The following is a 16,554-nucleotide window of genomic DNA, read 5'->3' as shown; positions in this document are numbered from 1 at the left end:
GCCCCTCCTAGAAGCTGCAGAGTCAAAGGATAGCTTAGGTTGTTTGTTATCTGGTTTCCCCATGGTGCAGCAAACCCAGAGTGCAGTATCTCCCGGAACAGCGTACAAGGGGAAGCGAGAGAATCACCCAGTGCAAGTGCCCGGTCGTTAACCAATGTCACATACTAAACAGAACCCAAAGCACAGCGAAGGCAAAGATCGGGGTGTAGTGCTCTGATTCCACTGTGTGCAGCCCTCGGCACCAGGTCCAGGATCGCGGTCGCCCCCCGGATGACAGAGGGCAGCCCTTGAGCCAGCAGGCAAAACAAGTCTGTAAGGGCACAATAGTGGCTCACCTCAGCACACAGCAGGACAGACAAAGCAGTGGAACTCAGGAGGCGCGGTAACGGCAATGTGCAGATGGCGGCCCCGGCGAAGTCGCCCATAGAGCAAAGCAGCACAGTCAAAACACAATGCGGTATGCGCCGCACAGCAGGAGGCAACAACCAGCAGCGCAATGCGATGGGTCCGGAGCGGCCGCAGTCAATTGTAAGCCCTGGCGGAGCCTTCAGTACAGCAGGTCCCCTCACAGCGCTTCCGCTGCGATGAAAATGGCGCCAGGTGGGTTAGGACGGCGTCCCATCAGTATGGCCTGTAATCCCCCTGGCGATCGCCGTCTCCACCGCCACTCACCTCCGCATGCAGCCGCCAAGGCGAGGCAGTCAGGTAAGCACCAGATTCAGGGGCAGGAGCAGGAGCGGACGCCCCGCCACTCCCGTTCACACAATGGCCGCGCCCTCGGCCGCTGGGGAGATCGGCGTCCACACCACAGCTCCGTCGCCGCAGTCCAGGGTGACGTCTGTCACACCTCCGCAGTAATGGCCTCGCAGCATAAACGCCCCAGGTGCAGCCGCCGGCCACGGCGGAGAGGACAGCCACATAGGGTCCCTGAGGGGGAGGGGAATGGGCCCACACCCCACGTGGAAGGCAGCGGACTAGCGTGAGCCAGGACGCCGGACCGCGGAACTCCAGACCTCCAGGGCGCCCAGCGGTAATTCTGTCGGGACCTCTATCTTCGGCCAGGAAGCGCCGATCGTCACAGGAGTCGGGACGAGTGTGGGCAGCTGCCAACTACACCAGAATCCAGGGTCAGGGCAGAGTTGGGTGACGTTAAGAAGGATAATTAAACGGATAAAAGCTCCGGGCTGCAGGAGCCTTACGGCAGTGCGGCCATTCTGCAGTGCGCCCTCTAGCGCCCCCCCCTAGATTAGTGCACTTTAAACTTACGCACAGAGTCTATTAACTATGGCAGGCCTCAATGTAATAGGGATGAATGCAGACCCAACTAGTCACTAGCGTCAACACCTCAGATTATATTCACCAGAGATTAAATTGTCCACAGGTATTGGATTACTGGAATTACATTCTCAGATGGCAACCCCTACACATTTGGACCAATTAGCGAACGTTAAGAAGGATATCTAATAGGGAGTACACAGGTACACAACAACGGCTTGTCTTTTAGCCAAAGAAGAGAGGCAATTCAAAGGCGTATAAGCCCTATACTGAAGGCGGTAGACCGGCTCTCAGATTTAATACACTGTAATGAAAATGGAGACATCTAGTCTTCTATGCTGCCTCCTACGTCTAGGCCCAATGATGCCTGAAGCCCACTCAGAAATTATCACTTAGAGGTAACTACCTATACAAAAATGGAGGTAAAGATATTTCATCTTCGCTGTCAGGCTGAAACCTGACATATTACTGTAGACCCCTGATATTTCCAAATATCAGTGTGGCATTACGCATCTTAAACAGCCACAACACATTTGCTTATAATCAGCAAGGATAAGTTACTTACCTGTAATCCTGGTTCTCTTCCAGGGGTATACTCATCAAAGTCATAAGCAGTGAATTATCCTCCCCCACGTGCGGGATATCCCGCACGTGGGAGGGGATAATTCACTGCTTATGACTATTGATGAGTATCCCCTGGAAGAGAAGGATAAGTTACTTACCTGTAATCCTGGTTCTCTTCCAGCGGATACTCCTCAATAGTCATAAGCAGTGAATTATCCCCGCCCACGTGCGGGATATCCCGCACGTGGGCGGGGATAATTCACTGCTTATGACTATTGAGGAGTATACCCCTGGAAGACAAGCAACTTATGAGCGAAAAATAGATGTTGCATCATAATGGTGCACAAACACTATTTTCCCTTTGTTCGAATACTGCATTTGTGGCTGGGCTCTACTGAAAGAAGTTATTATTGCTTTGACCGCTGCCACACTGGTATGGCTAGAAATATTTACTATGTAAAGTGCTTCTCGTTTTCCTTTTTTTGCCTTTTATTACAGCATATGTAACTCAATTCTCCATAGCATGGTTTCTATTATGTACAGAATGTGAATTATGTTGACCTAAGCTTGTGTTGTAATTGTAACTGATAAAAGACAAATGAAATATAAAAATAAAAAAGTAAACCATTTTGCTGTATCCGGAGTATAATATGAAACCCAGACACCTCGAGTTTATTTTAAAAATCAGATTGTTTGTCTAAAACACTAACATTTTGTTTAGATGGAAACCGGTATCAACGTATCACATTCAGGTTCTTCATACAAATTTATGTTGTTCAGAAAACAAAAAGCTTCCTAGGTTTATCAGAGTACCACAGTATTTGGGCAGCAATAAACAGCATACTATTTATTTAAATAAAAAAACTGAAGGTTACATTTAAATCTAGAAGCATTCAGATTATGGGAATATTGTTTTAAATTTGCAGCAGAAACTTTTCATTAACCATTCATCAATACAGATGACCATGAAGATAAAAGTGAGTTTCCTGCACACTGCAAAGCCAAGTGCACTGTAAAGCTTACCTGGATCTTGGGTCCTATTTTGTTGTGGCAAATCTGACAAAGGGGCACGAGTCATGCCTCTGTTGGAGTAAGAAGAAGCTTGAGATATATCTTGCTGGCTTTCCCATCGACCCTGAAGAAGCAGAAAAAAGCCAACTTTAGCAGTTCTGGATAAGAGCTCACACCAACAAAAGAAAGACGTTACACTAACTGCTTATATGTATTACAGTATTATGAAAAGCCACTGGCGGCAGCTGGCAAGATCAAAACCAGATTCCCAAATATGGTCAACCATAATAAAAGACAGTGCATTGCCACTTCGCAAAATACCAACAACGATGCTTCAGTAGGTTTGCTTAAAAAAGAACTGCTTGTTGCAATAGCGGATGGTGGCAAATTCACTCTTTTCCTTGCCCACCAAAAATTTATGTGGTTTCTATTCCCAATTCCTACTGTCTTTTTTAAAACTGTTAAGCAAAATGCATTGTTTATGTTTGACTAAGTGACAAAATATTTAAATCCAAGCTGTCAACATTAAAATCTGACTTACTAACGCAACTGCTTTGTGTGCCTAAGGACATACATACAAGTGTGTGCATCTCTTGTATATTAAAATTCTACGAAAGAGTATGTTGGGTCTATGTTAGGTACACAGCCTTGGCAATAGATGGGTGTAAATGGTATTGTATGGTTTCCTGATCGGAAGAGGTCAACCGGAATCTCGGAAGTACAACCCCTAAAGAAGGATAGTGCAGTGAGGGTAAACAAGGCCTGGGAAGAGCTCTCCTGAGCTAGGTGTCCCAGAGTAATCAGATCAACTCAAATGTACATCAAGATCCTTAGTCGTACAACATAAGTAGGACCTTTAGATCAAAGATCTTCAAACTGAAATCATCTGGAAGGCGGACAGAAGACAGCGGAAAAATGCCAGCTTACAGCATCATTTCCTTACGATTTTTTAGCAGCCTAGTTCGTGGCTAGGCCTTTGTAGTGGGGTACAGAAGAGTGCATCATTAACTCAAGACACAGTAGTTAGTTATCCTTCCAATGGATCTGTTTCTTAGATAGGTTATTGAACTCTGAAAATTCCATACTTCGTGGGTGGCGGTACTAGATCCACAGCTACAGGAAATGTAACTGCACCAACCCAGCACATGAACTAAGCCGGTGTATAAAGATTCCAGCACAAATAGCATTCAAATAGTAAAATACGTGATCAATATCAATGTTCTATTCAGGCTATTAACATTTCCAATTTTTCGGTGGATTAAGAGTGATTTGCTTGGCCAATTACTTGCCTGAAAGGAAAATCTAAATGTTATGCACTTGGAATATTAAATAACGGTGTTTTAAAAGTATTATGCACTACAGCCTGGAGGACTGATCTGTCAACAGCCAACCACGCTATGTCTTTGTGCGTCTCAGCCACGTCTTCCACAAAAGTTAGGATTAGTGCTCTAACACGAAATGCTAGTGGAATATACCACCATCCCACACCTGATCCACAAAGTAACACAAAATGCAGGAATCAATCAGTTGTGAAAAACACATAAGTGAGGCTCAAAATTACTTTTTATCAATTAGGAGTATTTAATTGATGCTTCCTCTGGGTCCAGAAGATCCGGTACAAGTAATACACACGGAAAACACAATAAATTGATTTTACAGCCAGGTTTGGGACCCAGGGTGGAAGCCTGCAACAGTGATGAGGATGTATGTTTGGCTACAGCTCTTCCTCCACAGAGTACCAAATTGTAGGGAGAGTAGGATGTCAAAGAGTGGCACATAGAGTTCCTCTACACTACACAGACGATTAGTATTCCAAGACAGAAATGCAACAAGTTAACTACAGTAGAATGTGCATCAATGTAGAATAAAAATTAGATGTGAAGGTGGACAAAGAGGAAGCAGCTACTATAGCTGTGTCGCTAAAAACCCAATTTGGCGATAGCACATAAATAGGGGCACCCAACCATTCAGTTATATGCACTCTGAGGAAGCGAAGACTGATTAATGCTATGTTCTATGTCCTCCAACTGGTATGCCCAGATGTGCTGCCACAGAATCCAAGCAGGCATCGGTGTTCAGTTCATGTGGATGTGGGATGGAATGTTCCTTTTGGAGTGCAGGACCAAGGCTGAATTTCATGGTGTTACTAACAAACTGGAGTTGCGTAGTGTAGCAGGGTGGTAGGGACCGACACGAATTGGTGGTCTGTTCACAATGACCGCTCCAGCGACCACTCCTCTCTTTCGTCGTATCAGGAACCATGGGAAGCAGAGTCAGAGGCGTGGTGGAGGCAAGTTCAAGAAACTGAGGAGAACTGTTCCTTTAAGGACGCCGAGGAGGAGAGGAACTACACACCCCATTGTGACGCGCTGTTTTGCCAAGCAAGCCCATTGGAGGAATCGTACACGCCCCCATCTGACGTGTTTGGAGGAGCGGAGAAAAAGGAGGAAGCCAAGAGGGAGGCGGGTCTCGACACCTGGAGGAAGAGAGGAGAGCGAAGGGAGAACGCAGAGGATGGAGAAGGTTTCACGGAGGAAATCGCGGACGACCGGAGAGCAGGAGTAGCTGTGCCTGGAGGCCACCGTTCTCAAGCACCGCCCAGCCACACCCACGGAGGAGTGCGGCTCACACTGGTGCGTGAGCGGGTAGCGGGTTGGCTTGGACGGCGTGGAAACGCCGTGTAAATAGTGTAAAATACCCCGACCTCTTTCCTTCTCATTTTCCTAAACCCAAATCCGCACCCTCCGTCCCTCCTTACCAAACGACCCTTCACTTACCCTACACCAAAACAAGTTTAACTACGAGCACTAAAAGCCACCGGTGTCCTCACTTCCCGACGGGTCCTAAGGGTTGTAGAACGTTTGCAGAGTAGAGTCTAAAAGCCTTTCTTTCTCTCCCCGCATGTGGCGTTGGGACCCGGCCCGAGACAAAAGCCTGGAACACCCCGAAGAAGAAAAAAGGCGGACCAGTCCTCACCGATTTCGTGCCCTTGCGGAAACTTTGGATCCTGCCACTTTAGCACGTGAAAGACAGACTCAAAGGAAGAAAAAAAAGTTTATAAAAATAAAACCCCGTTTACATAGTCCCGTTGTATATGTCCCTCCTTCTGAACCGCAACACGTAGTTAGGAAAAGAAATGAACTAGAATGTGACCTTCGCGACTCTCAGTTGCATTCAGCCCTTCACATATGTTGTTGTATTGCGACGTCCTGGGTACACAGAGGACAGATGCAAGTCCTGTACTTCGGATCCAGGTTGCACCTTAAGCATAAAGTTCAAACAGCCTGAAACCAATGTGGGATTGCTTGTGTTCTTGTTCAGATGGGGCACTGGCTGGCACTTCGATTTGGACTGTTCTTTTTGGAGCAGGAACAAGACTGATTTGCATATGGTTGCTCCTCATCCAGATTGGCACCATGAGAAGAAGAAAAGATGGACTAAAATGCAGCCTGAGCACCAGTAGCTCAGACTCTTACAAGTAACTCACCAGTCACCTTTTGCCTTCGACTATTCACATTGACCAGGAAGTGCCAGTAGGCACTATCCTCAACCTATGTTGCAGGTATAAAAAAATGTTTAAAAGGCCAACGCTTATTGCCTATTGGTCAGCTGCCATCACTCATCAGTGATGTGATTGCCTGTATGTGGGGACTGCAGTAACACAAGTTGGATGGAGATTCACTCTGGGTAAACATACCCGTATCATACAGATTTGAGCACTACAAGTAGGAGCATTATTTTAGTAAATTATGTGCCATGCCTAAAAAATGACATTACTTGTGCTTCCAGAACAGGATTAATACTAGGTACACTATACAGATTAATCAAGGAGCGTGGCAAAAGTTACTAAAACATGGAAGGTCGACACTGCACAATCTAAATATGGAACCAAGTAAGGCACCCAAACATAAATCATTTCTTTGAACTTCAAAGCTTATGCTAATCATGTTCTATTTTTGCTGCCTGCACCAGTGTGCAGTTAAGTTCTGCTTTCATATCTGTTGTACAGACCAAAGCTTAAATGTATCTAAGATTAGGATTCCTTTTCTCCACTAACGCACCCAGGTTTTTTTCTCTAAGATCTGCTCACATGTCCCCTTTTTTGTACCGTAGAGATATCTGGAACTACTCACACCACACTCCTTCAAGTTATTCATTTGATTATAGCAGTACTGAGTATTGATACATTTCGGCGATTCCTTTTACTTTATAAAAAAACATTTGTATTGAAGACTATGTCACAGTGACTCTCAAAATGTATCCTGACAGTCCATGAAGAGCATGTTTTTTACCTTGATTTAAATCTAAATAAAGGTCTTCAGGCTTATTTAACCATAGTGACACAAAACTCCCATCGATTCGTTTTAACACGTCTTAGGTTGGGAATTGTCTACCACTTAGTGTCATTCCCGCATATGAAAACTAGCTCCAATTCTGTATGCCCGTGCAATAACACTTCAAGACAAAGTTGTTGCCACTTTTTAATGTTCTGTAAATTATCACTTTTTTAGGAATTTTTTATCTGAAATCCATTTTTAAAAAATACAATGTTCGTTCCACTAAAATGGCAATGAAGTTAATATCATCGTTAGAATGTGCAGAAATTTGCTTTTATGTTGCATCATATATACTGAAATGTATAGCTGTCAGTAAGTCCATAATTCTCCGAGAAAGTACGTATAGCCAAACATAAAATGGCACAGATATATTTCATGTCATTATGGCTTTACGCGTGTAATCATGGTAGCATTAGATGCACTTTGCACTTTAGCAAGTTTATGAAGAAACTGTGCAGCATTTAATTTCTTATCGCGTAATTTGCACATAACCAACTAATTTTTATCTTTTGCTCTAGCTATAAATTTTGATAGGAAAGTTTACTGACGTGAACTGTTTAAAATATCTTGCCGTTTTGCACATTATGTGACTATGGAAGCACGCTGCACTTTATTGATGCTATTATGCACTTAGCAATATTTGCACAGAATGTTCTATAACGGAGTTATACATTTTTGTAGGAAAGTTTACTGACGCAATTTGTTTAAAATATCTTGTTGTTCTGCACATTATAGGACTATGGAAGCACATTGCACTTTATTGATGCCATTTTGCACTCAGCAAATATTTGCACAGAATGTTCTATAACCGACTCTTTATGCGAAAATTGCACGTCGCATATTAACTAAAAGTTACAGAAAATATTTTTAATAGAGACACCGTTGGAACATATGTATAATATTAAAGAGGAATGTATCGTATATTTTGTATTGTAGATGGCTTTGTTCCGGTAACTAATGATGCTCTTTCTCACTAGTGCGATTAGTTTTGTAGCCTTGAGGATTTTAACCTGTAATATTGATGAAAGCATTGTTTTATTGTTCTGCTTATATGGTTGTGTTTAACAAATCGAATAAAGCTGTTGAACTGAACTGATGATGCATCCATTATTAAATTCTTCCATCAGAGGCTGACAACAGTTTCTTAATCACAAATAAACCCAAAATGAATAAGAAGTTTGTCAGAATGTGTTTTTCGGGATATGAGGTTCGACAAACATTGGTATTTCCCCAAAAAGAAGAAATATTTTTTGAAGCACACACCCAAAAACTGAGGGGATGGAAACATCTGAAACTGGGCCAAAAGCAAAGTTCGAATCTTGATTCTAAATTTCACAAATTAACTGTCTTATTGTGCTCAGACTTTCCAAGGTAGAAGCTACTCGCTGTATGATTGAGATCAAGAGAAAAAAGTGCAGTAGTGTGGCTCACTGGTTAGAGGCGGCAGACCCGAGAGCAGAGGACGGCCTGGGACCAGGGTTCGATTCCCGACGCGGCAGGTTTCTGGACCAGGGTCAGCGGACTCGATAATTCTCTCGCCTCGGTGCCCACTCTGATCAGCGATCACACTCGGCAACTCTGGGCATAAGCTTGCCTCATCTGCACTAACGGCCCCACCAGACCGCCGGGGATGCCTGGTCTCACCCTGGAGATACCAATTAAGGGACCATCTCTCAGGGAAGCCAGGAAGGGTTTCGCAGCGGTCGAAGCGCGGAGATACTCCTCCGGGAGTCGATCCTAGCGCTATATAAACTTGCAATTAATTAATATATGATATATCAGGAAATGAGAAGGTGTAGGTGGTATTTGGAATGGGGTGGGACTGCAATACCTCTGCCCCACCTACTGTAGACCTGGGACATTGTTTAAATCTTCTGTAGTATTTCCAGAATAGTAAAGATAAGCACATTAATGTAATTAGAATGTCTGTTTTGGATGGACACTCAGACTTACTTCAAAGGTACTGCTGGAAGCCATATGCCAGTCAAATTTCTTGTGAGTTTTCAGACTGTCATTCTCTAACTTCCAGATATTCAGATCACTTAGGTATAAATACTTTTATTTTACATTTTGTTTTACAGCAAGTTTTTTTTCTGCCTAAACTATACATGAGCAAAACTTAGTATTCTTCTTTCTTTGGTCTCAAACTTCTTTTTTTCTGCTGTATCTTTTTCCAGGTTGGTCAGATGAGTTATGAAATTTGCTAATGCTGCCACCTTCAAGTCTGGAGCACATTCAATAGTGCGAGACAAGGTCCTGATATAAGGCTTGGTCTTCTAGAGGCGATAAAAGAGATACCGGGCCATCACGCTACAATCATTCCGAATCAAACCAGAGACAAATGTAGCAGCTTTGTTTTTTGCACAGGCTTTAAAGCAGCATTTATTTTTTATTTTTAGCAATACCATTTTTATGTTTCAGATAAGTGAAGATAGTTTTTATAGACCCAAGAGGGGTAAACAACAGTGCTTCATCAGGAAATGACTGCCTAGAGCAGTCCAGGTTGAAGCAGTGCTTTTACATAACTGATGGGATACCTGGCTTCCAGAACAGATAATTTCTTTCTTTAAATTTTGGCAGCAGTAAATAGATAAAGTGGACTACATATCTATGTGCAGTCAACACAATTGTAATTTTACATCACCAACTGTCAAAATCATCATACCTTTTATTAGTTTTATAATTGGAAAAACACAGTCAACAGTTTGTCCACACGGAGGGCGTAGAATACAGAGAAAAGAATGCCCAGACTGTATTCCCACAACTTTCCACATACCTCTTTCTGCTTCGGTGGACAGTCTCTTGACTGGTATAGTGTTTCTCCAAGCTTATCGCATCAGTTCATCGCCAGGGGAGGACAGGAAAGAGAGCTCCAGCAATCTCCCACTTAGAAAGCACGGTCCCAAAGCCCAGAAAGGTTTGGCCTCCCCATTTCCCCCAAAGTCATCAACAATTCCCAGAAAAGCAATTCTGGAGATAGGTCCATAGGTTCTTTGAGCACTGAAGTGAATAGTTTAATGTTTTCTGCCAGTATTGTTGAATTGGGGGACGTTCCCTTACGACATGAAAAAACCATGAGCCTTGTCTGCCGGACATCGGAAGCAGGCAGGCGTTGGGAGTTTGTTGAACAGCCACAGTCCGATAGGTGTGAGATAAGTCATGTGGAGACAGTTAAGTTGTATGAGTCAACGTCTGGAAGGAATGACCGAAGTTTTAGGAGACATGCATGCATCTCTCCAATCAGAGTTGTTAAGAGGGCCAAAAAATACCTGCCATCAGGATTGAAGGGCGTCAAGAGGGGACGGGGAGTGAATGACAAGGGTTTTATAAATCTGTGATATTCCCTCCTTCAGTAAAGGGACCCTTGAGAAGCTTCACCTCTGGTGGGTTGAATTCAGGTGTGTTAAATAAAAGATTCCGGATGTAAGTGAATTGTGTGCCATAATTGTAAATATCGATAAAACTGTGATTTATGTAGAGAAAACTTAGCCTGGAGTTCTTGGAAGGATTTAATGTGGGAGCTGTGGCACACGTCTCCTATTACGGAGATACCAATGAGGTTTGACGTCTTGAATCCCTTGAATGCCGCAGCCTATTACCCTTTCATAGGGGGGTTTTGAGGGTAAGTCTCTGGTCCCACTTTGTCATGGCAGTGCCAAGCGCCAGAACCAAAAGGACTACCAGGGTGACGTCCGGCAGGTTGGTGGAAACACGGTCCTCGTAAAGGAACTATAGAATATTGTTGTATCTCTTTCATGCCACTTCAAGGTGGAACACTGCTCAAGCAGTTGTGTACTACCAAAAGGTGGAAGGCGCAATAGTACAACTGGATGCTTGCCATGCCCATCTCGTTGTCACATGGTGATCAGAGACGCCATATGGGATAGTCTAGATGGCCCATTAGTCCACCGGTATATCCACATTTTTGTGAACAACGCTGGTGTATCCACAAGGGGACATTCTGGGTCACAAATTCTTTGGGGGTAGCAATACCATTTTAAGTAGCACTATCCTGCCCATCACATTAAGGGAGAGTTTGACCCAGGCAAGTAGTGACATCATCAGCTTGGACATAAGGGTTTTCAAATTGATGGGCCGGGTCAGGTGTGGGTCTAGGATTATGGAGACCCCGAGATAAGTGAAACTAAGCCTTCAGATGGGTAATGGGTCTGCCAGTTCCATTTTACGGTCATCGCGCCTCAGGGAAACCAGGAGAGATTTAGACCAGTTGACCTTTAGGCCAGATCCTTAACCATAAAGAGTCAGCATCTGAAGAATCAGGGACCTGTTCTAGATGACTGCAAGAGAAACAGGAGGACAGTATTTGCATAGAGAGCTACACGGTCCTCTAATGCCAACCCCAGTCTAATCCCTAAACCTGTGCACCACTTCTCACACAGACTGCCAGGGGCCCCAAAGCTAGGGCGAGTAGGAGGAGGACAACAGTCATCCCTGTCAGGTGGCCTGACAGATCTGGAATGGGGCTGGAATGTTCCCATTCACCTGAACATGTGCTCTTGGATATACATACAAGAATCGGACACAAGACCAAAAGCAGGGCCCGAACCCCATCTTTGTCAAACCTTCTTCCTGGAAGGTCCAGTCTACCGAGTCGAAGGCCTTCTCAGAGTCTACGAACATCAGTGCAGTTGGTCTTTCAGTTTTGAAAGCTGTGTCAGTGCCATCTGAACTCTAAGAATGTAGTGTCTTGTACACTCTGTGGTATAAACACCTGTGGAAGTAGCGTCTGGAGTCTATTAGCCAGAGCTTTAACATAGATTTTAAGCTCAGTGTTGAGTATTGATATTAGTCGATAGGACGCACATTGATTGGGGCTGAGGTGGTGTCCTGATTTATGTAACACCACAATAGTAGCTCGGTTTAGTTCCGGATTAAAATGCCCCTTTATCATCACCTTTTGGTGAATGGCCCGCAGGGAGGCCTTCGGAGTCATGAGAGCTGGCGATAATATCCCAGGAGCTATATTTTGTATCTAAAACCATTTCTTGGCAAAGGAACATCATTCTACCCGGAACCCAACTCTCCCATCCACATAGCCCCTGAGAAATAATTCGGACTGATCTTGCACATGAGAAAAAAGACACAATATTGGAAGTACTGGATTTTAAAACGTAAATATATTCTCCAACGTGCTCTCAATTAAAATTATGGGGAGGGTAACTAGAGGAGCTGCCCGGCTTTGGTTTTCCAGTCATGATACCACTGTCTAGTGAACAAATTGCACCACATCATCTTTGATTTATCCATTTTAACCAAGTGCTTAATTTGAGCCTGTGGTTTCTGGTGCTTGGCACCAGCACTTAATTGTTAACACCGGCGCTTGTGACAGTCTTCCACAAGGTGGAAGTTTCTGGCTAATTTAGAGATTACAACAACAACAGTTAATTATTAATTCAATATACTTTCAAAATGACTATTACGTGCCGCCCAAGCCGTTCTTATAGCTTTGGGGGCCTGAAATAGTCCGAACTGTCACTTGTAAGAGTGTGATGGTAAGTAGTTGTGTTGTTACTATCATTGGCAGCATAGCAGGGTCAAGTCAATATGTGGTGCAAGCTGCAATGGCGTCCTGACGAGAGCCCTGGAACTTTATACAAATTACGCACTGCTTTAACCCAACTCTCTCCCCATATTTTTATGTCTTCTTTAATCACTTCCATTTCAGCTTACTTTTATCCATCACATCAATCCCATCCCTTCTTCCAAACGCCTCACAACTTTTTGCATTTCTACTTTTTCTCTCTTCTTTGTTCCTTCTATGAAAGCATAATGGGACATTTGTCATATTTTCTTTTAGAAATACTTCATGTGATTCCATCACATGACACAACACTTGTGTTAAAAATAAATTAAATCCCAATGTGCAATTATCAAAATAAGAGCCATGAGATTCATCAAGTCCCAGAGCAACATAAACTCTCGACTAAAAAATACCCCAAAAAAACACATTGAATGACACCATTAATGCGACGCTACCAACAAAATACAACTGGTTTTAAAAATTTGATTACATCCAAAGAACAAACATCATTCACTACTCACAGCACAACTACAAACATATCCTGTTGTAATGCACTGCAGTAGTCTTCTGCTAACCTACTATAAATAAAATGAAACTGCAGGGCTACAGAAGGCATATTCCATCTCATAGAAAGTAGTTTGACTAATGCATATTAATCTGCTTATATCACTGTCTTAACCTTGGAGGGGAAAAATGCATATACATTCTCAGCACCGTGCAATCACATTCGGCACATAATCAGAATGTCTGATTCCACAAGGGTGACATTAGGACTTGCCCTACTAAGCAGTGAATGTTAAAAGCAGCAACTCCAACGCCAGTACAGTGTGTACTGCTTACTAATGGACAGTACCAGCTCAGAGTGTCGCAGTAATAACATTAATAAGAGATTAGATATGTGCGGCCATGAATAAATAAAAGCTGTTTAAGGCAGTGATGGGTGGCGCGATATCATGGACAAGCAGTCCAAAAGTTGAGTGGTTTGCAGAACGATAAGGTGCTTTTAAAAAAACTAGTAATAAAAAGCCAAATCATTAACTCATTCTTAACCTATTTTATATGAACAATAGAATCAGTGCAAGATAGGGCCTTTGTACCCACACAAACAAATGGATTATGAAGACAATAAGAGTAATTAGTTACGGTTGCAAACTATATTTAATACAGCTTCCTTGATTGCCCTATTACATAATTTAGCAACACACAACCAATCTTCTCCACAGCTGAGTGTGAGCCTTTTCACACTAATAAATACTCCGCTACTGCCAAAGCACCTTGTGCCCGACTCACAACACCAGGCTGGGACAGTCTTACATTTACTCCTATGGACCTTCTCCTACACTCCTCGGAATCTATGACCGAGGCCATTCTATGTAACGGGTGCACTGCCCTATCTGTTCACCTGCAGCAGGGAGCCCTAGGCTCAGATTAGGCAAGTGGACCCAACTGTTGGTTAGCCCCAAGGTAGCCGCAAATTTGCTCCTGCCCTCGGGCAGTGCATTAGTAAAAGGCAGTCTGGATTTTTGAAGAAGCCGATCAGTATTTCACAGTGCAGGTGGCACCCTGTCTGCTTTCAAAACGGGACATGGATTCTCCTGCACTGAGTGACTGTACAAGCTTACAGGAGAAGGTCGGGGGGGGGGTGTCCATGTGGTCTACTGCCCCCTTGCAGTTTGTGTGCATAGTTTGTGTCCATACAACTTGTCTCTCTGCATCTACACCTGCATCCATAATATACTGCAGACACAGAGGAAAAGCGTTTCTTTTCCTCATTAGCATGGGGCTAATTCCCTGTGCTAAAGAGGGAATGATATGCGCACCATTGTGATCTGTATTACAAAAGGGGCTGCACAAGCATTTGACAAACCGTATAAAATACAAAAGCACCCGGTGGGAAGCAGGAAGATGATGCGCATGTGAACAGTTCCTAATGGGAAAAATGCACTTGTAGGGATTTCCCACAAAGTGGAGAATCCACTTGAGCAAATCATTCAGAAAAGTGAATTGGTACAACTACATTATTATTATTTGTTTTACTAATGGAAAAATATTCTCCCAACTCCCATTATGGTAATCAATAATCTAGTCCCCTCAAAGTTGGACTGACAATGCAATCCACCAGGCAGCCAAATAAAGGTGTTCCAGCCGCCTGGTTAAGGGTCAAGGAGGATCTGGCCTAGCAGCCTGGACTGGGCTGTTCCAATTGGGGGCAGGGTCAAGACTGATCAGAATATAGCTGGGTCCAAACTGAGGTGGATGGGTGGTGAAAAACGATGGGTTGGAACGCGGTGCCAGTGATTGCCAGTGGCTGACATTAATTCAAGCCTTCCATCCAACATCTTATTTTTGATGTCATAAGATTTGCCAGCAAATTTAAAGGTCAAAGAGGGATCCATATGCAAAGGTGTTGGTAGGTGCAACTGTGGGAAAGCTGAACATCCAATCAATGTAGAGCCTTCGAATGCCCTGATTTCGTCTGCCCTAGAAGACATGGTGGCAGCATTAACTGCTTCATTAGAAACATTCACAGTGGCAACCTTTAGACTTGACACCGTAATACCTGTGACAGTGCGGTCAGTTTTAGGTCTCATATCCTCCCTCCGCATCACTCTTACGCTACACGTTGCAGCATGAGATGTTGTGTTCTAGATTCTGCTTTTACAAAATTGGAATCAGAGCCACATCACAGCCAGAGTTGCCCTCCTTTTATTTATTTCAAGAAGTTTCTCTGTTTGAATGTCACTTTAAAAAAAACAAAAAAAAAGTAGAAAGGTAAGTCCTGTACTTACTGTGCTCTAGCATTTAAGCTGAACCTTACTGAAAAGTTCATAAAAAGTGCGAGATTGCTTTCGTTCTCATTCAAAGGGGGCCTACATTGGCAGTTCTAGTTGCACTGGTCTTAATGGAGAGGACAAGGCTGTTTGTATGCAACTGGTTCCTGCCTGAGATGGTCCAGTGGTCAAGAAAAGACGGACTCCAATGTGGCCTGAGTAGCAACTGTTTGAGATTAATTCAAGCATTCCACTCAAAGAACAACTTACTTTGGTAATGCTCTTTTTGGTGTATACTCTACCTAACTGCAGATTTCTCATCTTCGAACTCTTCCCAGGCTCTAGACTGGATCCAGAAGCCTTTCTTCAGTAGTGCACCTGCTTACTGCTAGGGGAGCCGTGCGGACCCCACCTTGGTCCTGTACAGCCACAGATGTGAGCGTGGAGCTGCATACAAGCACCACCCCTGCATGCTGACTTCAGTTTCCTATTTCCGTTTCTGCACTTTCAAATGTGAACAACTGTTGGTACCAGTGTGCTGATCTTGAACTTGGAACCTTTTTAGTTGTTTAATAGAGGCCACTCCACAGAACGGGGAGTTGGGATGGCAGTCAGGAATCTGCTACTAGAATATTACAGAGAGCATTACTGAAGGTAAGTAACGAATAGTTTCTTACCTGTCGGTGTAGTTTTGCAGCTTGAAGATCTTTCTAAATTCACTATGCTGTGCATTATTCCGCGATCTGGTGGTTGGGTCCGGATTCGTAGTCTTTTTTCTCTTTTTCTCTCTCTCTTTTTTTTTTTTTTTTGTAGCCCAGGTGGGCGTCGACGTCCCACCATTTGGTGCACCTTCGTGACGTCGGCACGCTTCCTGCGGAAGCTCCCACCCTTGGGCGCCATCTTCGGATTCTTTTTTCTTTTCTCCTTTGTGGTGAATCCATGGCTATGTGTATTAAACTTTCCTTCAACGTAAACTTCTTCACGTATATATGTCTTTGTTAAACGTTCCTATCTTGCTCCATGTCCTTCCACCTTCTCCAGCCTCATCTTTCTG

The 16,554-nt window shown here is 43.7% G+C and overlaps 1 protein-coding gene across 2 annotated transcripts in view; it reads right to left on the bottom strand.

Moving 5' to 3' along the window:
* KIF13B (kinesin family member 13B) overlaps positions 1–16,554 on the bottom strand; it is a 698,786-nt gene that overhangs the window by 110,348 nt on the left and 571,884 nt on the right. For both annotated transcript variants that reach the window (XM_086927999.1, XM_086928000.1), the window contains one exon: positions 2,863–2,974. In XM_086927999.1, the coding sequence (XP_086784125.1) occupies positions 2,863–2,974 (112 nt within the window). The remainder of the gene's footprint in view (positions 1–2,862; positions 2,975–16,554) is intronic.

This window comes from Lissotriton vulgaris, chromosome 6 (assembly GCF_964263255.1).
Source record: "Lissotriton vulgaris chromosome 6, aLisVul1.2, whole genome shotgun sequence".
Taxonomy (NCBI): domain Eukaryota; kingdom Metazoa; phylum Chordata; class Amphibia; order Caudata; family Salamandridae; genus Lissotriton; species Lissotriton vulgaris.
The sequence above is the reverse complement of the archived record's forward strand: the minus strand, read 5'-3'. Positions and strand labels throughout refer to the sequence as shown.